The sequence below is a fragment of the Trifolium pratense genome, linkage group LG3 (genome assembly GCF_020283565.1).
Source record: "Trifolium pratense cultivar HEN17-A07 linkage group LG3, ARS_RC_1.1, whole genome shotgun sequence".
NCBI classification, from domain to species: Eukaryota; Viridiplantae; Streptophyta; class Magnoliopsida; order Fabales; family Fabaceae; genus Trifolium; species Trifolium pratense.
In genome coordinates this window covers 51,668,051-51,693,201 of record NC_060061.1, presented here as the reverse complement: position 1 = coordinate 51,693,201, position 25,151 = coordinate 51,668,051, and the positions used below count along the sequence as shown (strand labels likewise).

At 33.2% G+C, this 25,151-nt stretch overlaps 5 protein-coding genes and 1 pseudogene across 7 annotated transcripts; 2 read left to right on the top strand and 4 right to left on the bottom strand.

The window, feature by feature from the left end:
• Window positions 1-5,271: 5,271 nt before the first annotated feature.
• LOC123913208 (calmodulin binding protein PICBP-like) lies at window positions 5,272-8,704 on the top strand. The gene is made up of 2 exons (XM_045963840.1): window positions 5,272-7,774; window positions 8,250-8,704. The coding sequence occupies exon 1, from the start codon at window positions 5,703-5,705 to the stop codon at window positions 7,758-7,760; it is 2,058 nt and encodes a 685-aa protein (XP_045819796.1). The 5' UTR covers window positions 5,272-5,702; the 3' UTR covers window positions 7,761-7,774; window positions 8,250-8,704.
• A 535-nt stretch (window positions 8,705-9,239) lies between these two features.
• Window positions 9,240-14,290, top strand: LOC123913205 (putative disease resistance RPP13-like protein 1). The gene has a single exon (XM_045963838.1). The coding sequence runs from the start codon at window positions 10,247-10,249 to the stop codon at window positions 13,994-13,996; it is 3,750 nt and encodes a 1,249-aa protein (XP_045819794.1). The 5' UTR covers window positions 9,240-10,246; the 3' UTR covers window positions 13,997-14,290.
• On the bottom strand, window positions 14,236-15,207 carry LOC123913207 (subtilisin inhibitor CLSI-I-like). Its single transcript, XM_045963839.1, has 2 exons — window positions 15,000-15,207; window positions 14,236-14,561 (listed from the first exon to the last, which is right to left on the bottom strand). Exons 1-2 carry the CDS (start codon window positions 15,064-15,066, stop codon window positions 14,332-14,334), a joined length of 297 nt encoding a protein of 98 aa, XP_045819795.1. The 5' UTR covers window positions 15,067-15,207; the 3' UTR covers window positions 14,236-14,331.
• A 3,047-nt stretch (window positions 15,208-18,254) lies between these two features.
• On the bottom strand, window positions 18,255-18,972 carry LOC123913204 (annotated as a pseudogene).
• A 354-nt stretch (window positions 18,973-19,326) lies between these two features.
• On the bottom strand, window positions 19,327-20,143 carry LOC123915363. The gene is made up of 2 exons (XM_045966489.1): window positions 19,700-20,143; window positions 19,327-19,593 (listed from the first exon to the last, which is right to left on the bottom strand). Exons 1-2 carry the CDS (start codon window positions 20,141-20,143, stop codon window positions 19,327-19,329), a joined length of 711 nt encoding a protein of 236 aa, XP_045822445.1.
• A 514-nt stretch (window positions 20,144-20,657) lies between these two features.
• LOC123913203 (F-box/LRR-repeat protein At4g14096-like) lies at window positions 20,658-23,621 on the bottom strand. Of its 3 annotated transcripts, none has more exons than XM_045963836.1 (4): window positions 23,501-23,621; window positions 22,458-23,401; window positions 22,128-22,294; window positions 20,658-20,977 (listed from the first exon to the last, which is right to left on the bottom strand). In XM_045963836.1, exons 2-3 carry the CDS (start codon window positions 23,376-23,378, stop codon window positions 22,133-22,135), a joined length of 1,083 nt encoding a protein of 360 aa, XP_045819792.1. In that variant the 5' UTR covers window positions 23,379-23,401; window positions 23,501-23,621; the 3' UTR covers window positions 20,658-20,977; window positions 22,128-22,132. The 3 variants fall into 3 exon arrangements, with proteins under 3 accessions (XP_045819792.1, XP_045819791.1, XP_045819793.1); XM_045963835.1 differs by having other exon boundaries at window positions 20,658-20,973; XM_045963837.1 differs by lacking the exon at window positions 20,658-20,977 and having other exon boundaries at window positions 22,165-22,281.
• Between the last annotated feature and the right edge of the window lie 1,530 nt (window positions 23,622-25,151).

Below are 25,151 nucleotides of genomic sequence, written 5' to 3'. Positions count from 1 at the left end.
ATTTAACAGTTTACTCGATAGAAAAATTTTCAGACACAAAAAAGTGCCAAAAAAATCTTTAGGGACTAAAACAAAATTCTGGAAAACTATAGGGATCATTTACTTATTTAACTCAAAATAATTTAATCTTTCATGACATATCATATCAAAAAATGAGATAAAGTGGAGTGACGTGGTGGAATACATGTGATGACTCTTATTGATATTATATAATTAGAGACTTTTTAGTGTCTTTTTTAGTCTAATTGAGTTAATTTTTTTTTTATAAAACACTTTTTTAGTAGGATCTCATTTTGAAAATTATAACAGAATCTCCAAAAAATTTAAAAGGACTATGATCCTTAATTCTATAATGTGCAGACTTTTAGTAAAAAATAAATAAAAAATAATGTGCAGACAACATTTAAACCGTGTTCTGTTCAGCAGAAATTTCCAAAACAAAACCGCATCAAAATGCTCGGGCCTAAAGTTTTGAAGTTTGGGCCTAGCCCATTCATTCTAGAGTTTTACTTTTAACCCGGCAGTCATGGTCACCCCCTGAAAACTCCATTATTCTTTCGCTATATAGAAATTGAGTGTGTAAATAGCAAAAAATGGGGGGAAAAGTTTTTTTTTTCTAGAATGCAAACTGCAGCTGAGTTCACTTCCTATAATGCAAACTGCAACTGAGTTCGCTTTCTAGATAGCAAACTGCAGTCAGTTCGCTTTCTAGAATGCGAACTCCTTTTTTCATTCTATGGTGTGGATTTGAGCTAAAAATATTTACACTGCTTAGAGTGCGAAAAAGTGCTCGCATCCTAGAAAGCGAGATGATTAATTTGGTAATTTCAGGAGGTGACCGAATATGTTCAGGGGGTGCGAAAAGTTCAAATCTTCATTCTATTGACATGGACCTTTGGTCAATGAAACCCAAAATCTTCGCAGCTGGTTGAATGTATGATTTTGTTGATCAACTTATTTACAAAAATAAATGTCAAAATAAGTGTTCTTCCTTCCATCTTAAAATAAGTATCACATTTATAAAAAAAAAAAAATTTAAAATGATTATCACTTTAAGTTTTCAATATAATTTTAATTGTTTATTAGCATTATTGCTTAGATTAGCATTGTTTTTAATTAGCATTATTTGCTGAGATTAATTATATTCAATCCAAGTTTTGTAACTCAACTTGATCAAGCTCCAACCCAATTCAGGCCAATATGAAGGGCCTGACATGAGACATCCACTTTATAGCTCTTATTTGATAGTAAGTCAATTATAAAAATTATTACAAACAGTTGTAAACATTTTTTTTTTCACTAGCTAGACTTTTTATGGTGAAAATTGATGATATAAAAGATAGGTATGAGCGAGTTGTTTGAAAACTTAGCAACCACTAAATAAAAGGTGCATCTTAGGTGGAAGATTCATCATAATAATAGCAATAACCTACAATCCACGTGCACCTCATGCTCTTGGATGAATTATGATAAAGAATATCCTTCTTAGTTCCAACATTTGTCCTTCATCTTACCATAAAGGAAAAATAAAATTGTCCCACATATTGTTTATGAATACCAAAGCCACTTCAAATTGTCGAAAGTAACTTTTGATTTCTCATCTTTATGAATCTACCTCTTCTAAGTACTTACATTTTACTCATTGTTACTTGCATTAACAACCTTTAGGAGTACATGATATGGTACTAGTATATATTAGTATACAATTCATCGAACGTCAAACCTATTAAGGTGTAAACATATTTAATACAATAGAAAAAGAAAAATTCTAGTAACATATTTTTAAAGACACATTTTCTCTTAGTTGGAATTCATATAAGTTATGCTATTTGCACACCTCTTTGAAAGAAAAGAAGACCATTCCAATTACTTCATCCTTTAGGACCTTTTTTGGCACGGTTAAGCAAGCATGGGGCGGTGGCGTAAGCCACAATGATAAGAAATCATATACATCATAGTATAACAATATCTAAATGGGGCATTTTTTTTGTCCTTATTTTTCTTTATGTCACTTTCTACTCTATTTTTTCTTTATATACTTTATCTAGGTATCACTTTCTATTTTATTAACTAACTTTATTTCTTTGAATCTTTGGTTAAGAGATGGAAAAGAAGGAGCGTATGCAAATGGTAGGGTATACCAAAAGCAGCCCCTGCCCCTGTTTGCCGACCACATCCTCAAAGTTTTTGTCTTTTTCATAGTGCTTTAGTTTCTGCTTCCAAAATGTTACATTCCACCAAAGAAAAATAAAATATGTATTCCTCATCTTAGGCATTGCATATGGGTTCTTGTCTAATTATTACTACTATAGTTAGCATTTGTTTATATAAAAAAGGTACAACTTAAATTCTCTTTCACTTGAAATTTATAAAGTAATTAGCATGCTAAAATTATGATACTGCCCCTCTCTTCATTTTGTGATTATAATCGAGAAATGCATATATAAGTTATGAGTTAGCTGATAGCTGATAAGCTAACTAATAGTTGTAAAACTAGCTTATAATTTATAGCTGATAACTAGTAGCTTATAACTGAAAAGCTAGTAGAATAAAATTAAAGTGTTTGGTAATTTTAGTTGTTGTGTAAGTAAAAAATGACATAAAAGTACATGGTTAGTGGGTAGTTTTTTTTTTGGTAAGTGTTAGTGGGTAGTTATTACATAAATTAAAAAAAACAAATAAATAAAACTAATAAGGGTAAATATGGAATAAAATTAAAAAGCTATAAGCTATAAGCTCATACGCTACCTGAAATAGCATCTAAAAATAAACTATAAGCTAGTTAGAGAAGCTCGTTACCAAACACTTCACATTTTTATCAAACAAGCTTATAAGCTAATCCAATAAGATATAAACTAGCTTATTGAACTTACCAAACTGTGCGATAGTCAACATCTTGATTTTGAAACGTGCGTGATTGGTTACTATATTTTTGTTTTAATTTCTTTTTATCAAATTAATTATAGTATGAAATTATATGTTGAAGCATATCAGTCCATTTTATTTATTTTTCTTCATTTTTTTAATGGCTTTATCTAGTTGTTATTTTCATATATTTTGGTTACATAATTTCACTAAACTTTGTTTGGTAGGCAAGTCTTCTCAAGTGATCTCATCCAGAGACTAATTTAATAATTATTATTTAGTAGATAAGGCCTCTATTTGTATTAGTGTAGGTTTGTTTATTAGTTGCTTAAATATATGTAACAATTCCATTTTTCTAATTGAATTTAGATTTTAATTCCATCTTATATATGTAGTTGATATTGAATATTGAAAATGAAATATCTGAAAAACGAAAAAATTAAAATGAGAGAGTCCATCGCTGATAAGGAAATATTGTTTAAACTAAAGCATCATTGTTATGAAAAAAAAATTATGTTGAGATACACACAACCAAGATGCCAAGTGCATTTTATAAAGTCTTTCCATTTTTGATAACAAAATAATAATAATAAAGTCTTTCCATTTGAGAATTATATTCTTAATATTGATCTAACATATCTAGCTACTAACTTCTAACTGCTATCTTGACCAAAAAAAAAAAAAAAAACTTCTAACTGCTATTCTCCTCAATGAAAGATAAAGCCTCAACCCTACACAAACTCGTAACAACTACAATTGATGGAACATTTTTTATTTAGAACTTTTCATCCGTTAAATTAAATCAAATATAATTTCCATAATAAAAAAAAGTGCATTCAAGAACAAAACTTATGTACAGTTTCATATATACCGTACATTTTTCTCACATAAAATGTGAAATAATTGTCAAACTTTTCTAAGGGATCCACCTTTTCTGTAAATTTAGGTTTGTTTTTTTGTGCAGCAAAATACAAACAGGTTTTATGACACATTTTATAAGTTTTCATTTGCATTCAATACCTTAAAATTTTAAAAAGAATTTTTTATTGATATAAAGGATGTGATTCACTTCTATTCATAATAGGCAATGTGTCTTATATAGACAATACAAAGATAAACTCGGTTCACAAGCAAACACACAAGCTAGTCAAGACATGCCGACTTCGCCAGGCCTGCCGAGCCTCACCAGGCCAGCATATGACACAAACGCGCGCTAAGCCTCAACTACTTGACACTAGAACGCATCTAATCCTAACATTTTTTCTACTTAGAACTTTTACTTTTAGATTTATTTTTATTTTCTTAACTATTCTCTAGGAACACTTTTTACTATGACCCATAGAAAAATTGCAAATCTATTTTATGCACTACTATTATAAGGAAGCTGATTGTTAAGCTCAAACCATAATGATTGTTCTTGGAATAAAAATAGCTTTTCCTTAGTAAAGCCAAATTCACATATAATGAAGAGTTTCCAAAAATCAAGTGCAAATTGCATCTTTGTCCATACCCATTATTCACCTACACAAGACACAAGGTTTCCCTTATCCAAAGTAGAGAGAAGGGTAGTTTAGGAATTTTATATTAGATTAGTTAGAGGATCAGATCAGCAACAATAACCAACCAATGAGGAATTCCTACATTACAAAAATACAAATAATTCATGTTAGATAATGCTCAAGCATATAGGCCCCCAAAACCACGTGTTAGTGCAAGGAAACAGAATCTCTTGTTTCTAATATGTTTTTGTGAAAAAATTGTTTTTTTTTTTTAAAAATAATTATTAGTGTATTAAAAGTTTTCATTTATTGTTACAATATTTAAGAAAAATAAAATAAATTTAAAAATAAATTCAAATGTGAAGTTTTCATTATTTATTTATTTATTTCTAAAAATTTCTAAAAACTAATTCTCCAATCTTTGGCCTTTTACTTTTTAATATTTATTCAAAATTTTTAGCTCTTTCAAAAAATCAAAATACGATTAATATTATTTTATCATTATTATCCTTAGAAAAATTAAAACCATAAATAAATGAATTTTACTTCTTCTTAATGAATTAAGGGTGAAAATATCATAGCTTATCTAAATATTTTATTTTTTAATATATGTCTCCAAATGTAAAACGACCAAAGGTCGATAAAAACAGTATAATTTTTAAATATTAAGAGTAATTATTTGAATTTGTACGTGTATTTGATGTATTCTATCGGATTATAATCTATAACTCAGGACACCTACATTGATAATTTTTTTTTCTCTTTCTATAGTTGAAGTGATAAACACCATATATATCAAATTCATACACACAATTGAAAATTTTATAATTTAATTCGAATAAAAATAATCAGTTTAAAAATATCGACATTATCAATTGAATTATTAGTTAATAACAACATTGATTTAGTGATTGCATAATTTTTTTAACAAAGTGAAAATAAAGTTAATGTGTACTCTAAATCATCCAATTCATTAATCAATGAAAGGTTAGGCAGCAAAACCAGTTCCATTAGTGCAAGTCAGCTTCAAACAAACACTATCTCAGCTATATTCAAACATGATCATCTCCCAAACAAACCTTTATTGAAAATAACCAAAAAGAAAAACCAAACCAAAACCAAGAAAACCAAAAAGAATATCTCTACTTGTTTGTGTTTCAAGCTTTCAAAACCTTTCCTTTCTCAACTTCCTCACATGAAAACCAAAACCAAAACCAAACCAAAAATTTTGTTTCCTTCCTCTCCTTAAACTCCACAAATCCAAGAAAGGAAGAAAAACAAATTACTTCAAATTCATAGTTCCCTCTTGTGAATGTTTTTTTCTTCCTTTCTTGAAAAATGGTTCAAAGAAAGGTTCAAAATAAGCTTAGTATCAATATTCAACATGTTAAATCAGAGAAATTTTTAGCAAACATGAAAATTTCTTCATCTTCATCTCATCAAAACCAAGATGGAAAAACAAAAGTTTCTGATATGAAGAAGAAAATGAAGAAATCAAAGTTAGTAAAAATTTCTGATCTTGAAACTCTTCAACTTCAACAATCAACACCACCTTCATCAGTTTCAAGAAGAACAACAACACAAGATTGTTCACCAAATTACATGAAACCCACAAGTAGTTCACAATCAAAAAAGGAACTTTTTCATGTGGGTCTTAGAAAAACTCAATCTTGTTCTGTTATTGAGAATCTTGATAGAAAATTTTCAAGTGAATCAAAAGCTATATGTAAAAAACCTAGTTTGAGTTTGGTTAGAACATTAACAAAAACTACTAGTTTCAAAGGTTGTAGAAATTTTCCTAGAAAATCAACAAGAGCTACTTGTTCTTCAACTTTGAAAGATGCAAAATTTCCTTCATATCTTAAGCTTAATCCTGGTGGAACTGAGTTAGAAGGAAGTTCAGTTATGAGGGTTTGTTCATATAGTTATTGTTCTCTTAATGGTCATCATCATCATAATTATGGTGATTTGCCTCCTTTGAAGACGTTTATGTCTTCGAGGAGACGTGTTTTGAAGCGGGTGAAGCTTGAAGCGCTGAGTCCTCGAAGTCGAAGATTGAAGGTGGTGGGTGAGGTGGAAAAGAAGGGCTGTGATGTTGAGCATAATGTGTTTGATGAAAAGCCTGAGCATGATGAAATTGGCATGGATTTCTTCATTGAAATATATGCTGATGAAAAAAAGGATGCAGAATCTACAGGTGAAGAAGAAATTGGGAAAACCGATTTTCTCGAAGATGTTGTGGATCATGAAGGTATCATCAAGTCAAAAATTGAAGATGATGGTATAGAAGCAGATTTTCTGAAAAAGGTCGAGGATCAAGAGAAAAATGAAGTTGCAGATGAAGATCAACAAACTAGTTGGTCTCATGAAGAAATGAGTATGGAGGGTGCCGACAATAACATGGATGATTCTGATTCGGAGGCCGGTGATATGGAGTGTGAAGAGGAACAATTTTATGGATTTGGTCATGAACATGAGGCTGATTCTTCTGTTTACACAGATGAGGAAAATGATTCAAAATCTGAGTCCTCATCTCAGAGTTCTCATGATGTGTCAGTGATATGGTTAGATGATATCCTTAGCAGCTATTATGATGATATTATTCTTGTTGATGAAACAATCAAAGAAGCCAAATCAGAAGAAAAAATCTATCTTGAAGAACAGCCTCAAGATGACAAAAGTGGAAGCAATGAGACTCAAGAAATCGGTTACCCCTGCAGTGATGTCGGTTGCGACCAATCTTCTTTGGCAGATGAAATATTTGATTACCTGATAAACGCTGAAGAAAATGTTGATGAGACTAGCCAAGAGAACAAAGATGATAACATCAACAAAGTGAAGATCCAAATTCAACCGTCTCCGAGTGGATTTGAACTGTGTTCCTTGAGGCCAACAGACCAAACTCTTACAGCTGATCAGGCACCTCATGAAGAGAAGAGTCAAATTCAATTATTTGATGTGGTTGAAGAAATCATCAAAGATATTCAAGATCAAGGCAAAGGTAATAAAAGAACAAGTTGCAGAGTTGATGAAGAGGAAGAGGAAAACACAAGAGAGAATTGGAAAGGTATAATTAGGAGAAAGAGGTGTGTTGAAGATGAAGACGATGAAATGAGGAAGTTTAATCCAAGAGATCCAAATTTTTTGCCTTTGGTTCCTGAAAAAGAAAAGGAAAAGGTTGATTTGAGACATCAAATGATGGATGAGAGAAAGAATGCAGAGGATTGGATGGTTGATTGTGCACTAAGACAAGTTGTTAACAAGCTTGCTCCTGCTAGGAAGAAGAAGGTTGCATTGCTAGTTGAAGCATTTGAAACTGTTATACCTAAATGTGAATCTCATTTGAGAAACAAATCAGGGTTTGCTCATTCTAGACACATTCAAGCTTGCAGCTGATGGATCCTTCTAAGGTAAATATTCAACATATACTTGTTTTTTTATTCTTTCTAGTTCTGTTATTAATGATCATTAATTGTTTCACAACTTTAGAGGTTAATTGATATGGTGGGATCTTAAAAGATTAAGATTTTCTTAGAGTATTTAGCCTATGAGAATATTATATAGTCTGATTTACGGTTACACTTTGTTGCGGTTTTTTTGTGATATACAATTACAACGCAATTGTGGGCTGATGCGGTTGCCGCTTGCCGCAACTGGAACATTACGGCCGCATTATGTGATGTGGTCCTTTAGTTAAAACCCTGTTCTCATATATGATCAGTAATTGTTTTTTAGTTTTTTAGGCTGAAATTGTGGGCATGACACTATGAACTTTGAATTTAAGAGAGGTATACTAAAAAATCACAATATTTTGAAAGATGCATAACATATTTAATCTGAACTTATATAATAGAATCAACCACATTTCTTTTTATTGCTGTGTAGGTAAAGTTCAAGCCAAGATGAAGTGTTATCTGGCACAAGAATCATAGCCAATGTCCAGGATTGATCTACATGATCATATCTGAAGCCTGGAAGCAAAATTATGCAGCTTGGATCATATAAGGCCTTGAAACTGTTAAATGGAAATTGAAGCTCAAGGAAGGGAATTAATGGTTCTCACTTAATAATTATATATGTGTTTGCTTTAAAATAATTGTGTAGTGTTATAACCATAATTGTGTGTTTATTTTGTTGATGGTTTGTATGTGATGCACTAATACTTGGTATGATAAAGGATATCATGTATTGTGTTAACTTATTGTACTTGTTTGTACTTTCTATCATTCTGTGATTGCAGTAATGCTCAAGGACAAATGATTATTGTTAGTTTGAAATGTAATTTTCTTATTCTTATAATCATGAATTATAAAAAAATGCAATTATACTTGTTTGTACTACATCATAACTTGTTATACTTGTCTGTACTTTGTATTATTGTATGATGTAATGCTCAAGGACAACTAATTATTGTTAGTTTTAAATGTAATTTTCTTGTCTTGTGACCTTAACTAGTTGGTAGGGACATCGCATTATATATCCAAGAGTCAGAGTTCGAACTCTAAACACTCCACTTATTATTTTATCCACCAGGCTACTAGATACAAAAAAGTGTAATTTTCTTATGCTTATAATTAGAAGTTTAAATAAAGAAAGCAATTACTGCTAATAGAATATTTTTCTGTATTTGATAATCTAGTGAATGGAAGTGTTTGTTTAATTCTAATAAATATTAAAATGGGAGGTTGTGTAATCAAAGGAAGAATATATAATATGACATGTTTGTAAAAGAAAATGTAGGTGGGAAGTCCGAATCAGGGTCAGAAGTCACTATATATTAGGGACACATTTCCTGCCATCAAATTTGTTAAATTAAGAAAGCATTTATTTTTAATTATTTATAAGATAGAAAGATAAGACTGAGAGCTTGATATTAAACAATTTTGATGTGTTTGAGTTTAAACAACCACTTAGTTTTACCCGAGTAACTTTGCATTTAACTTTCCATCCTTCACTGTAGTAGGAGATTGTTTACCAGAGAGCCTAGAGAGCCTAATGATGATGTGAAATACAATCCTTAACTATATATGCATACTGATGTTTGGGGTTCGGCTAAGGGTTGTTCCAGGTACTTTGTTACATTTGTTACGATCATTCCAGGTATGCTTGGATTTACTATTTTAAACATAAGAATGAGGTATTTGAAATTTTCAAGTGTTGAAAAGCAATGGTTGAAAACAGAATGGGTATAAAGTTGAAAACTATAAGATCCGATAATGGTATAGAATATACAAAATATACTAGAAAGTTGATTAACAATATGTCTGTTCTGACCTAAGTCCTCTTTGGATCTTCAAAGGGTATGAAGATTTTGTTTGTTGTTAAAAGGCACCTTAGTGAGTTCAGGAGGAATCGATGTTTGTAAACTATCTTTGATTAACCTCGATTTTCATGTAAATGTTTGACATTTTGGTTATAGGAATACTTAACTTAATAGCTCATGTTTAGGGAGGGGGTTAAAGGGGTTGTTGGTCCTCAACTCTCGTTTGTAGCTTAGGCCCTCTTTCTAGTGCCAATAATCGGACTCAAGTCCGTTGCATTGTTTTTTCTAAAATATTGTACGCTTTTAATCTTATATGACTTGTCACGATTTTGTCATTAATTAAAAATTGTCTCAGTAAATTCTAGAAAATGAATGTTTATACCTCAATTCTAGAAAATGAAGGGCTGTGATAGAAACTGTGTGAAATTAGTCAAACTGCACTATGTGAATCAGAGCTGTTAGATCACTTTTCTACTGTCGAGATCGCCTATTGTATGAAATTGCGTGAAGTAGTTACAACAGGAAGTCCGAGTCCTATTCTGAAATCAGCAGCTTAAAGGAAATAAGACATGTTGATACATCTGCACTTGTCTCATATCTAATTTACATTCCTGAAATCATGGCAGAAGCAGTGATTGGTGGTGCTTTCCTCTCAGCTTTCCTTGATGTTATCTTCAAAAGGTTGACATCACCCGAAGTTGCCAACTTGATCCATGGAAACAAGCTTGACAAGAAATTACTTCAGAGGCTGGAGACAACTCTGAAAGTGGTTAGAACTGTTCTTAATGATGCTGAGAAGAAACAAATCAGGGATTCTGATATCAACAACTGGCTCAATGATCTCAAAGATGCTGTCTATGTTGCTGATGACTTATTGGATGAAGTTTCAACCGAAACTGTGACTCAAAAAGAGGTAACCAATCTGTTTTTTAGCCTTTTCAACTTGCAAGATAGGGAGATGGTTAGTAAGTTTGAAGATATAGTTGAGAGACTAGAATCAATCTTGAAACTCAAAGAGAGTCTTGATCTCAAAGAGATCGCGGTGGAGAATTTCTCATATAAAACTCCATCAACATCTCTCCAAGACGGATCTCGTGTATATGGTAGGGACGAAGACAAGGAGGCCGTTGTCAAGTTTTTGTTAGATGATAACCGTGATGATGGCAAAGAAGTATCTGTGATGGCTATTGTGGGCATGGGAGGGGTAGGAAAGACTACTTTAGCTCAGTTGGTGTACAATGATGACTATTTGAAGCTTGTATTTGATCTTAAAGCTTGGGTTTGTGTTTCCGAAGAGTTTGAAATTTTGAGGGTTACAAAGATTATAACACAAGCAGTTACCGGAAGACCTTGTGAAATGAATGATCTGAATTTACTTCAGCTTGAATTGCAGGATATGTTGAAAGAAAAGAAATTCTTGATTGTTTTGGACGATGTTTGGATTGAGGATTATGTCAATTGGGATCTTCTTAAAAAACCTTTTCCACGTGGGGTTAGGGGAAGTAAAATTCTTGTAACAACTCGCAGTGAAAAGGTTGCGTCTGTAGTCCAAACGGTTCAAACTTACAGGCTAAACCAGTTGTCGAATGAAGATTGTTGGTCAGTGTTTGGAAACCATGCTTGTTTTACTCCAGGATCTGGTAGGAATGCGGAAGCTCTAGAAACAATTGGCCGAGAGATTGTTAAAAAGTGTAAGGGATTACCTTTAGCAGCACAATCACTTGGAGGTATATTGCGAAGAAAAGATGATATTATGGATTGGAGTAATGTGCTGAAGAGTGACATTTGGGAACTATCTGAAAGTGAAAGTAAGATCATTCCGGCTTTGAGAATTAGTTATCATTATCTCCCTCCACATTTAAAACGTTGCTTTGTTTATTGTTCGTTATATCCCAAAGATTATGAATTTGAGGAAAATGATTTAATCTTGTTGTGGATGGCGGAAGATCTTTTATTGCCACCAAGAAAAGGAAGGACTTTAGAAGAGGTTGGTTCTGAGTATTTTGATTATTTAGTTTCAAGATCATTTTTTCAACAATCAAGTACTCGGAACATGTCGTTTGTGATGCACGATCTCATGCATGATTTAGCAACGTTCCTTGGCGGAGAATTCTTCTTTAGATCAGAAGAACTTGCGAAAGAAACCAAGATTAACATCAAGGCTCGTCATTTGTCATTCACCAAATTCAATGGTCTAATCTCAGAAAACTTTGAAGTGCTTGGTAGAGTAAAATTTCTGAGAACATTCTTACCGATCAATTTTGAAGTTGCTGCATTCAACAACGAAAAGGTGCCATGTATCTTGCTACTGAAGCTTAAATACTTAAGAGTTTTGTCATTTTGTCGCTTCCGAAATCTTGACATGTTGCCCGATTCAATAGGAAAATTGATCCATTTGCGTTACTTGAATCTCTCATTGACAGGAATAACGACTTTGCCAGAGTCGTTGTGTAGTTTGTACAATCTGCAAACTTTGAATCTGTTTGGTTGTTATAAGCTGACTATGCTACCATGTGGAATGCAAACTCTTGTGAACTTGTGCTATCTTGATATTTCTGAAACTGCATTAAAGGAGATGCCGAAAAGTATGAGCAAATTAAACAAGTTGCATCATTTAAGTTATTTCATTGTCGGCAAGCAAGAAGAGGACGGTATCAAGGAATTGGGAGAACTTTCAAATCTTCATGGATCGCTTTCCATTCGGAAGTTAGAGAATGTTACTGCTGGGAGTGAAGCATTGGAGGCAAGAATGATGGATAAGAAGCACATTGACAGTTTATTCTTGGTATGGTTTTCGAGTGATGATTGTACAGATTCCCGAACAGAACTCGATATACTTTGCAAATTACAGCCTTATCAAGACCTGAAATTGTTATCGATAGAAGGCTATAGAGGTACAAGATTTCCAAATTGGGTTGGAAATTCTTCCTACCACAATATGACTAGTCTAACAATATCTTCTTGTAAGAATTGTTTTTCGCTTCCTTCACTCGGGCAACTTACATCTCTCAAGTACCTAACTATTTCAGATTTGGACAGGCTAGAGACTATAGATGCTAGTTTCTACAAAAACGACGATTCTTCTTCTTCGGTGACACCATTTCCTGTGCTTGAATTTATTGAATTTGAAAACATGCCTTGTTGGAAGGTGTGGCATTCATCTAAGGTGTATGCTTTTCCTCAACTTAAGCGTCTTACAATAGATAATTGTCCAAAATTACGAGGAGATTTACCAAATCATCTTCCTTCATTGAAAACACTTGTGATTAGAAGTTGCGAGCATCTTGTCTCTTCTCTCCCAAAAGCTCCTTCTGCTCGCATTTTGCAGATAGTTAAAAGTGATAAAGTAGTCTTGCAAGAATTACCTTTTTCAATAGAATTCTTAAAAATTAAAGGAAGCTCAATGGTTGAGTCTGTGCTTGAGGCCATCACCGTCACACAACCAACATGTGTTCGATATTTAGAATTAACCGATTGTTCATCTTCCATATCTTATCCAGGTAGTTGTTTATCCATATCAATGAAGACTCTTCATATAGAGGATTTTAGAAAACTAGAATTCACAAAACAGCACAATCACAGGTTACTAGAGTCATTGTCAATACACAACAGCTGTGATTCGCTCACATCGCTCCCATTGGACATCTTTCCGAATCTCAAACGTCTCTACATCAGCAACTGTGAAAATCTTGAATCTCTTTTGGTGTCACAGTCACATGATTTCACTCTTCAAAACTTGACTTCTTTTGAGATCCGTGAATGCCCGAATCTAGTATCATTGTCAAGTGAAGGATTGCCTGCGCCCAACATGACACGCTTTCTCATTTCCAAGTGCAACAAGTTAAAGTCACTGCCTCATCAGATGAATATTCTTCTCCCAAAGTTAGAATATTTCCGACTAGAAAACTGTCCGGAAATCGAATCCTTTCCAGAAAGTGGTATGCCGCCTAAGTTGAGATCAATTCGTATCACGAATTGCGCGAAACTACTTAGCGGCTGGTCCTGGCCATCCATGGACAGGCTTACTGATGTCACAATTGAAGGTCCATGCGATGCGATCAAGTCTTTCCCAAAGGAAGGTTTGTTACATTCCTCTCTTAAGTCTCTAACCCTACTCACATTGTCTAGTTTGGAGATGTTGGATTGTAAGGGCCTTCGCCATCTCACCTCCCTCCAACAGTTAAGAATAATTGATTGCCCGAAATTGGAGAACATGGTTGGAAGAGAAACACTGCCTGCCTCTATATTAAATCTTTACATCATTAGATGTCCTTTGCTGAAAGAAAGGTGCTACATGAAGCATCCTCAAATTTGGAACAAAATTTCACACATCAAGGACATTAGCGTTGATCATAAACGGATTTCGTGACCTACTATCGTCAACAGGTAATTGTTATGCTCTCGCGCGCTCGCTCACTTCATTATATTTCTTGCACAAGAAAAACTATTATTTGACTGAAGATTCATAATTTTAGTCAATGATATGTTTCTTAATGTCTTTTTTCTTTGTCTTCAACAAAATGATAAGTACATTTAAATTGGTTTTTATATTCAACAAGCCTGAGAGTACTTAATCTGTTCATAGTTGATTATAAATTTATCTGTATATGATAGAACTTCATTTTATTAAATTTATTCTCCAAGTTACATCTCTAGCTTTATTATACTCAAATTGCATGGCCTGAACAATCTTTGTTTGATGGATTAGCCAATTCCTGGAGTCCTAATGACCTTATTAGATTCATCAACATACAATCGAACTCTCTGAGTCCGATAATCAGCAGTGACAAATGAATCAGGAGGCACAACTTGAACTTCAGCACCAGAGATCTCTTCCTTTATCTTCCTCTCAGCTTCTTCTGCAGTGGCACCAACTAGCTCAGGCCAACTTGTTTTTGTACGGTTATTTGTCACTAGAAGTTGGTTGTAAGTCCCTGCAAGATCAAATATATTTTGGTATCACTTTTCTTTGGATAAATTTGTCCAAAAATAATAATATCAAGAAGTTATAGTCTTATATACTTGTAAAAATATATAAATCTTATAACAGCTGAATTTTTCATACAGTTAAATGTTTTTTTGTATATAGACAAAGCGGTAAACACCATCGAAACTCACATACACAATTGTGAGGTTCTGTGTTCGAACCTGAGTGAAGACATCCGACCTAACAATATCTGCATTTCTTAGGACTTGTGAACTTTTGTATCTCAAGTTCTACTTAAAAGGATGTCTTTAAGTATTGAATTATAAACTTTATTATAATTAATAATCTTGTGTAAACTAAAACCTCATTCAACTGAAACTACATCTTATTGAACCAAGTTTGTTTTGCATCAATATGTTCATAAAGAAAAAAAATTAAGACTTACTAGGCAAGGGTTCATTTGGCTTGACCTGAGGAGGATTGATTCCATTTCCTTGTTTTTCCTCTGCCATGAAGAGAAAAAGATATTTTGCAGATCTCTTAAGAGGGTAAAAGTTATCTCAGTAGAGTGAACCTTAAAATATTTATAACCCAAAGAAGTTGATTCTAAAACGGCACCTCTTTTGGACATTTGGTTGATGAGACAATTAAGCTGGTTTTTCCAATGCCATATGCTTGGATTTGGTGGTGTCACATATGCTAACTTTGGACTATATATAATAAGGATAGTATGTCCAAATACTTTATTGGCTTTATTACTTATGAAGAAATAACACAAGCTTCCAAGAAAATAAGTCTAGATAATATCTTTGTCCAAATTTTCTATCATTGGTTCTTGAACAAGAAAAAGAAGAAAAGTTTGATTTGAGGCATCTATTGTGTCAAAGTGATATTCGTCCAAATTCTAAATCAAATAGTGTGAAGCAAAAGAAGAGAGTTAGTTTCAGTTTTTATCACCACGACATTTTTACGGGCGTATTGGAGATTGTGCGGTTACGTGTGTCACAAGAGAATTTGTATTTTTTATGTGTAAAATTGCAGCTAAGAGAGTTTTCAAGTTTTTCGGTGCAAAAAATGTAGAGGTAGCATTGCTAGTTGAAGCCTTTGAAACTGTAATACCTAGATGTGATTCTATCCTTGGTTGGAGGGAGGCATCTTTTCGCAATCGGCCGGTTTCTTAGGTTGGTAGGTTTAGTGATTGATTCGGGAGTGTCAGTCAAATAGATGTATCAAAGAGGTTGGGGTGGTGATGGGGAGGGTGGTGTTGGAGAAGGTCTTTATTTGCGCGGAAAGAAGAGTTATTTCTCTGAGTGTTATACAATGGTAAATGTTCAAACTATTCAATCTGTTTAATGTCGAAAATGGATCGACATGGCCATCATCGTTAACATAAAAGATAAAGTATTGTAGACACAAGTTGGTCAATGCTGGCAAATTCAGAGAATTAGGAAATACTGTTCGCACACCATAAAAGTTAACACAAAGATTAAGAGATGTTAAAGTGTGACATGAAACGAAGGAAGGTAGAAATATTAGGTCACGACAACTTGTATTGATTTGTAATTGCTGGACATTGTGTGAAAAAGCATATTTCCAAATCCTTTTGAGGAGTTGAGGCGCAATGAAACCTGCACGGTGAAAATCAAAGGTATACAGTGACGTTGAAGCATCGCGATGGGACAATATATGAGACACAAATTTGGTGAAAGCCCTGCGAGTTGTAAACTGTGTAGAAGTTAATTTAAGTGTCGGAAGAGTCTTCCAAAGATTTTTCCATCTTTTTGAGAGTATACAAGATTGAACAGCTTGTTTCGCATCGGAAAAGGAGAGTATGTGATGTAAAACACCATCGGGCAAATCACTGAGTCTGTCTTCATTCTTCTCTCTGTTATGTCCGTGCGTTCCTCTCTTCATTAGTAGAGCTTGTAGTCTTGCTTTTCTTGGAAACTATCGAGGCATTACAACTCATACTTAAATTACCTAACCTAATTTTTTCCCTTTTTTTCTTTCTTTATGTGGGTCCATGTCAATCAACCTTAATCTATGCGTATTTATCTTTTTCAATATATTTTTTATATATATTTAAAAAAGAAAGTTTGTTCATTTTTTTACGATAGAAAAGTTTGTTGTTTCCGTGTTATATTCAGATTTAAACTGGATTTGTTACCTATAATAACGATTAATTAAAGATTTAAATAAGATGAGTACTAAGTGCAAAAAAATAGGAATTTATTGGTGAATTAAGACGAGGGTATATTAGGAAGATATGGTGCAAAAATTCACTTTTAATTTGGTGTTATCATTCTAACTTGACACTTTTAAGAAAACGGAGGGAGTAACAATAATTGACAAATATTTATCAAAAAAAAAATGACAAATCGTATTTTAAAACACAATATGATAGAACTGAACACTTTTAAAAAAACAGAGGGAGTAGCTTATAGCTTATTTTTCATGTCATTTTATACTTATTTTTCATGTCATTTTAATTTTCCTATAGTGCATTAATTTTAACAAACACTTTAATCAGCTAGCTTATTCGCTATAAGGCAGCTTATAAGCTAGCTTATCATCTATCCGGCTATCAGCTATTTTATACCATAGTGCCATAATTTGTTGGTGAACTTGTCTTTGAATTCCAACAAACTTATTTGAAAAATTCCAGATAGATAAGCAGTCGCATTGGCCTGAAAAATATTCACTTTTTCATAATGGATTTTGTTGAAGTTTTTATTGCAGGTGGAAACAAAGATATGAGATTCATTTGCTATTTGGTAAAATTGCAAAAGAGTTAAGTAACTATTCTGAACTTGTTGAATAATTCATTAGAATTTATGATTAGTGATAACATTAGAATATTAAATAAATAACACCATTGCAGTATTCTACTTGCTGCCAAGTTCTCAAATTTCAATCTGTCCTCAAGTAAACAATAATATTTTGCCGCATTTTATTTACTGCAAAATGCTCAAATTTTGATGAGTTTTCAACTGCTTTGCAATTTTACTAACCAAAGAAGCGCGACAAAAACAATATTATTAAATTGATGAAGAAACGTAAATATGCAGAAGCATAAAAACGCGAAAGGCAAGATAACAAATAATAGCAGAAAGGTTTCTCTTGTTATAGTGCATCCATGCTTTGAAGACGCACTCTTGATTCCAATCCCATAATCCTTAATGTTACACTATGTTGCACACAAATGGAAAACCAAGACAAGTGCCAATAAAAATGAGAATAAGAACAAAAAAATTAGCAAGACTATTCCCAACTTCAAATTTTAGCAAACACGTATAAGGGAGATAAATCTAATGAGTTAGACAATATATAATCTACATTCTAACAAAGAAAAAGACACCTTTACCTGACTAAGGTAATGTGTCAACTTTTGCTGATGCTGCATTTTGAAGCAAAAAGTTCATTATTTCCTTTGGTATGGATGCAGAAAAACAGTACTTTACTTTCAGTGACTTCAATCTATACAATGAAGCAAATTCAACCTTCAATAAATCAGGAACTAAGGAGAGTACCTATTCAATTAAGGAAAACTCTTAAATCAGCAAATATAGAAGAAAAGTTGCTTAAATAAAAATTAAAAATTGATATTGATATTGAAACTTATAAAGTTTTCTCAAACACAAAAGAAGTACCTTCAAAGTATTCAGAGAAACTGTCAACCATTCAGTATTAGCAAGTTCAATAAGCCAATTGAGTAGAACCAAAGAAATATTCCCAGATTCTGATAATTTGTTATTATGCACATAAATAGATACATGTTTGACCGAAGAGAGATTGCTCATGCTCCACAGAGTTTCTGAAGCGGAGTACCTGAATAATCGAAGGTACAAAGACTTGGGGTAGATAACTGAAAAAATTTAATGTTAGACCCATAATTATCACCTCTTATTGTTAAATTGGCAAGTGTGGCACTCGATATGCAGAGACATTGGTTACCACTACATATACAATTGATAATGTTCAAACTATTCAATCTGGTTAATGTTGAAAATGGATTGACGCATCGTTAACACAAAACATAAAGCCTTTAAGAGACAAGTTTGTCAATGCTGGAAAATTCAGAGAATTCGGAAATAATATTCTCTCAAAATAATATTTATAAGAAAGGTTAAGAGACGTTAAAGTATGACATGAAAAGAAGGAAGGGGGAAATCGTAGTTCATAACAACTCGTATCAATTTGTAATAGCTGGACATTGTGTGAAAAAATATATTTTAAAATCCTTTTGTGTAGTTGAGGCTGAGTGATATCATTAAGGTGTTAAGTGACGTATTTGATGTTTCCCGTAGAGACAAAATATGAAACACAAATTTGGTGAAAGCCCTGTTACTGGTAAACTGTGAAGAAGTTAATATAAGTGTAGGAAGAGTCTTCCAAAGATTTTTCCATCTTTTTGAGAGGATACAATTGGTTTATTTAACTTTGGTATTTTAGAAACTAAAACTTTTATCATACTTGTAGCTCTTATGAGTTAAATACATTTATCACTTCCTTGGAGCTAAAGTTTATTGCAGCTAAAAAGCTTCTATGAGCAAGAAATTAAATCATACTAGTCTTATATGTTAGTATGATCCAATAACAATTTGTTTCTCCACCTAAGGGAGTTGTAGTTATATTAATGCATGATAATACGTTATAACTATAGAAACCATGGGGAAACATAAATAGAGGAAACAAAAAACAAACTAAATAATCTCGATAATAATCTCGATCCTATTCAAAAATTGAATTCACATTTCACCTAATGAATCTAATTAATGATATGAACTTTTTCCTGAAGGTGAGTTTTGAAGCAAAAAGACAACTATATCATCAGGTATGGCTGGAGATCCTTCTTTAAATATTGCTTTTCGAAACTTGTCAACTTCTTTTTGGCATATTTCATGCAGCGGCACGAATTTGCCATGTACCATTGGATCATAAGATGCAGATGAAATTCCTACCTTTTTTACTCTCAGTGTTTCCAAGTTACTCAAGGAGTGAAATTTATCCTTCAATAAATTAGGAACTAAGGAGAGAACCTAAGAAGTGAAGGATGACAGTAAATGATGATCAGTTTAATGAATAAAACAAAAAAAATAAAGCTTCAAAATGTGGCAAGTTATGGTATTGAAAGAATTAGTATACCTCAAGAGTAGTTGAAGTTACCGTCAATGATTTGATTTCAGTAAACTCTTTCAGCCAGCTGAGTAAATTGGATGGAGGCTCTGCATTATTCACGCGCATATATGCATCAATATTTACTTGTTTAACAGAACAAAGATGGCTCCCACATATTTTCTCAAAGGGAATACCAGCATAAGCAAATGTAGAAAGATTTGGAGTAGATAGTTCAATTTTGCCATAATTCCGTTCCTCCTTTGTTTGTATAGTTAAATTGGTAAGTGTGGCACTAGATATGCTGAGATTTTCTGCATCAAAAACTTTACAAAACCGAATGGTCAAACTATTCAATTTTTCTAGTGCTGAAAAGGGTTCGGCTCGACCATCTCCGCTATGAAATTCAAAGCGCGTCAGAGACAAGTCGGTTAATGCTGGCAAATTTAGAGAATTTGGAAATAATGGTGTCATAACTCGTAATAGGATGTCGAATGTAAAGTTTAAGAGAAGTTAATGTGTGACATGAAAAAATGCAAAAAAAAATTCGGAAAACACATTCCGAAGTTGTTTTTAAAGGCAAAAAAAAAATCGGAAAACGCGTTCCGAATTTTTTGACCAAGGGCAAAAATGGAATTTCCAGGGGTGTGGTGAGAAAGTGGGGTGCGATGAGAAATTTTCTTAAAATTGCACAATTGAAGTCCCCTCGGGGACATCCGATAAAATTGCACAATTGAAAAAGTTGGATGGTCAAAAGTGGAATTAAGTGTTTTAAAAAAAAATAGTATTATTGATTTATGATTTATCCATAGTATGTTATTTTCTTAAATAAATAGTTGATTGATAGTTAACTTATCAAATTACTTAACTTGATTTAGTAAAGTTATTGTTTGCACCACTTCCTCAGCAACAAGAACTGAACTGCATCACATTCCATCAAAGTCATGGAAGATGAGAAATTCCAAAGAAACTCCTTGGTATGTACTAATATTACAGAGGTAAAAACGTAGCTAGCATATGACAGTTAATCAATTACATCAATAGAGATTGATTATGCCACAAGCAAGACATGAAAACATTCCATTGATGCCTATGCAAAATAACTTAAAATTGTTCACCTCTTTTCCTACTAAAGAGTTAATGTTACATGAAATAGATAAATAAAAACATCCTACAGACAAACATCTCAAAATAATAAACATCAAGAAGGGTTCTATGCATTCATGTTGTCATAAAAATCATCGCTCTCGCTCCATCCCTGTTTTCGTCATTTTGTCCTTTGCCTTTCTGTTTGGTTGTACAACCTTGCTTATAAGAAGTCAAAATGATATTAGAGACAACGAAAGTAATAAGAGAATGGAAGATAAAAAAGTAGATAAAGGTTGAACAAAGGGAGGTAATGAAAATAAGAGTCGTATTTATAACAAGGATTATTCAATGCAAAGTCTAAAATCCTCCAATTACTTAATAGATACTGATTGATTACAAACATCCAACAATTTCAAAACAAGATAATTACTCTGCCACCAAAATACTCATGATTGCATATCCATAAGATAACGGAGAATGAAGAGACAGAACTAGAAAATAAACTCAATGAATGCCAAACGAGACGGAAGAAAATCCGTTGGAATGCATTAAAAAAATGAATTGAACAAGTGGATTCAGTGTTGCTAGTATTGTCTCCAATCCAACGCTACAAACAAGCAGAACAAAACCAGCATTGATGAAGGTCCATACATAAATACTTGAACCTTAGACAGAACAGAGCATTTATCATGGAAAAATTGATGTTTGAGATCCTAGTTCATTATAGTATTATGAATATGTATAACAGATCTTGATTACAGTTAAACATGTGGACTTATAATTGAATCACTAGCATTACAATGCCAAATAATGTTTGGTTTTTACAAGCAATTAGCAATCCCTCGAGAGTTCTACTTGATCAAATGTAACCCAAAACAACAGCAGCAAAACACAACAGATATGCACACAAGAAACAGATTCGCGCACAAACCAAAATCACAAAAAAGAATTGTAATTATGTAGAAATTTCACTAAACAAGATTCAAAACTATGAAAGATATTATGCAGTAAAATATAAACCAGAAAATCAGATTTACTTACCAGCCAAAAATGATATTATATAATAAAATATAAACCAGAAAATCTGATTTTTAGGCAGCAAAATTACATAACACCATAATTTAAAAGTAATGTATACATTAGTTTCATTCAATTCAAGCAATTTAATCTTTTCAATATACATAACACCTCTTGTAGTTGTAATCAAATAGAATCATGCTATGTTAGTAGAAGTTGTGAAAGTAAATAAGGCTTTAGTAATTAATCCACCGAAAGTAAGTTAAAACCAGAGCAGCATGGGAAACAGAAACACAGAAGAATGCAATTAACACAAAAAAATCTCGCTTAAGAGGTAGAACACATGTCTCACCTTAATCAATCTATGATCTCAACCTTTGCCGAGGGTGCGTTTTGAAGCAAAAAGCTCACCATTCCTTCTGGTATGGATGAAGGTTGTTTCATTATTACTTTCAGTGACTTCATGTTAGACAAAGAACGGAGCTGAACCTTCAATAAATTAGGAACTAAGAAAAGAACCTACGCAATTAGAATGAATTAGTATTTGTTTAATATAATCATATTTTTGATAAAATTTATAAATACAATGAAGAAAAGTAAGCATTGTAAGGTAACAATTCATTGTAATTAAAAGTGAAAATCGAAATTAAATTGTTCTAAAATCAAACATGTCCTAAAGTACCTGAAGAGTAGGTGAAGAGAGCGTGAGTAACTCAACATTCGCAAGCTCAACCAACCAATCAAGTAGAAACTTAGAATACGTCTTAGAACTTGCCATCAACTTTACATCAATGGCTACATGTTTGATAGAAGAGAGATTGCCCTTTCTCCCATAGAATTTGTGAAAAGGAGATCCAATATAACAAAAGGTACAAAGATTTGGAGTAGATAACTCGATTTCAATACAGGCATTAGGAGGATAATCACGGATGACTATAGTTAAATTAACAAGTGTTATATTTGATATCAAAAGGTTTTGTGCATCCACAACTTCACATTTATCAATAATCAAAGTATTCAACTTTTTTAATGTCGAAAAAGGTTCAGCACGGCCATCATCGCCGACAGAAAAGGCGAATAAATGTAGACACAGGGTAGTTAATGATGGTAAATCTAGAGAATTAGGAAATAATGCTCTCATAGCATAAATTTTAGGGTGAACAATTGCAAGTTTAAGAGACGTTAAAGTGTGAGATGAAAATAGGCAAGGCGGAAAGTGTTGAATATCACATTTAACCTGGATAAATATTTCTTGGACATCATGTGAAATAGCGTAGTTTATAACCCTTTTGAGTAGTTGAGGCTCCACCAAAAGTTGACGGTGAAAATTGAGAGTGTGGATTGAAGTTGAGCCATCGCGTCGAGACAAAATCTGAGACACAAATTTGGTAAACTGCTTGAGATGTCTAAAGTGAGAGGAATGTAATCTAAGAGTGGGAAGACGCTTCCAAAGATATTTCCATCTTGGAGACAATACAGAAGTTTCAACGGCACCTTTAGCGCTCAGGAAGGATAGAATGTTATGGAGAACACAATCAGGTAACTCACTCAGTCTATCTTCTTCGATTTCAACCTCGTCATCATTATCCCTTTTTCTCTTCATCGTATCATAAACAAACAAATATTCTATAAACAAAAACAAAAGAACCAACCAAGTGTTATAATTTAGGGCAAGAGAATGATAATTTAGGGGAAAATGAAATTGATTAGAGAAATGAAGAATACCTTTCGGATGAATGATGATTCAATGTTGGAAATTGGAATTGACAGAAATGCCTTTGGCCGCCGCTGCTAGTACCATGAAAGAGCGCAATTGATATATTTTCAATTTTTATTTTGGCGCGATGGTTTTGGACTTTTGTACTTTGAAGTTGGGCCTTTTGGACTTTGACGTTAGGCCTTTAGTTTTTTATGGTTTCTCTCCCGACCCCCCTCATTTCTTTTGTACCCCCCAAAAATCTCATTTTGCCCCATACGATTTGAAAAAAATTTGCCAAAAAACTTCGGTTTTATATTCACCGAAGACAACTTTGCTGATATTTTAGACCATTTCGGTAACTGCGAACCGAACAATAGCGTTTTCAGTACCTGCGAACCGAAATGTCATACATTTCGGTACTTGTTACCGAAAATTGTCATTTGGGTCGCTGGAATTAGGCCATTTTCGGTAGAAGTTTACCGAAATAATTGTTTCGGTACCTACGAACCGAAATTCCCCAGATTTTGGTAAGTGGGTACCGAAATGTATCAGCATGTCAACTTCCTTCGGTTCGTATAAACCGCAGTACCCCCAAGAGCAAAAATGGAAATTAAGGGGGTAGAAAAGAAATGAGGGGGATCGGGAGAGAAAAGATCTTAGTTTTTTAGATTATTTTTTGAGATTTACTTTTGTCAAGGTTTTAAATTGCGGTTGCGGTCGTGGATGCGGTTGCGGTTGCAATTGTTGCGAATGTGGTCATTGCGGTTGTTGCGGCGTGAAATCATTTTGAAATTTCACAAGCTATATAAAATGAAACTAGCATCTAACCACACTATTTATCCACCATTACATAGTCTTAGTTTATTCCATAAACAATAATTTGAATGTTTGAAAATACACAGATGAGAGATGGTTAAAAGTAAGATTTTTCATTAATTTGACACAAATTAGGATTTGAAGTTCATAAATTTTATTTTTTGGTGAGAAAATTTGAACGAACATTGCCAAAAACATCTAATGCGGCTTCCGATGCGGTTGTGATGCTGTTACAATGCGTCCATACACGTGAATTAAGATCACACCGCAATTGTGGTGCCATGCGGTTGTGGTGGCTACCGCATCGGCAATACTGCGGTCGCAATTGCGGATGCGGACCACAATTTAAAACCTTGACTTTTTTCACCCTACCAGTTACTTGCGCGTCTTACGAGTTTTCCATTTTACTCTTCCGCTACCTAAGTAGCGGACGTGTAAAAATGAGTAATTTTTGAGTTAAAAACACTGTTCCAAAACTTTTATAACATCCGCTACTTAAGTAGCGAACATTATTAAAATTTTGGTAGAGTGTTTTCAACTCAACAAAAACTCTTTTTTTTACATATCCGCTACATCAATGCAATACAAGAAAAGACTCACAATTAACAACATTAAAACCCTAAACAAACGCTTTGTAAAACACAATCACGGTTTCAGTGATTTGTACAAGGTTTTAGTCTTCCTTTATATAGCCTGAGCTAGCACGAGCTAGATCTTGAATTGGGCTTCAAAAATGCAGCTGGTCCGAAAGTTCCAGCAAGCTAGAAATATTCTTGAATCAAATGTTTTGTTTCCTAATATAGTTCATTCATTTAAAACCAAAACTAGGTCATGGTCGCCATCTAGAACATTAGGAAAGGC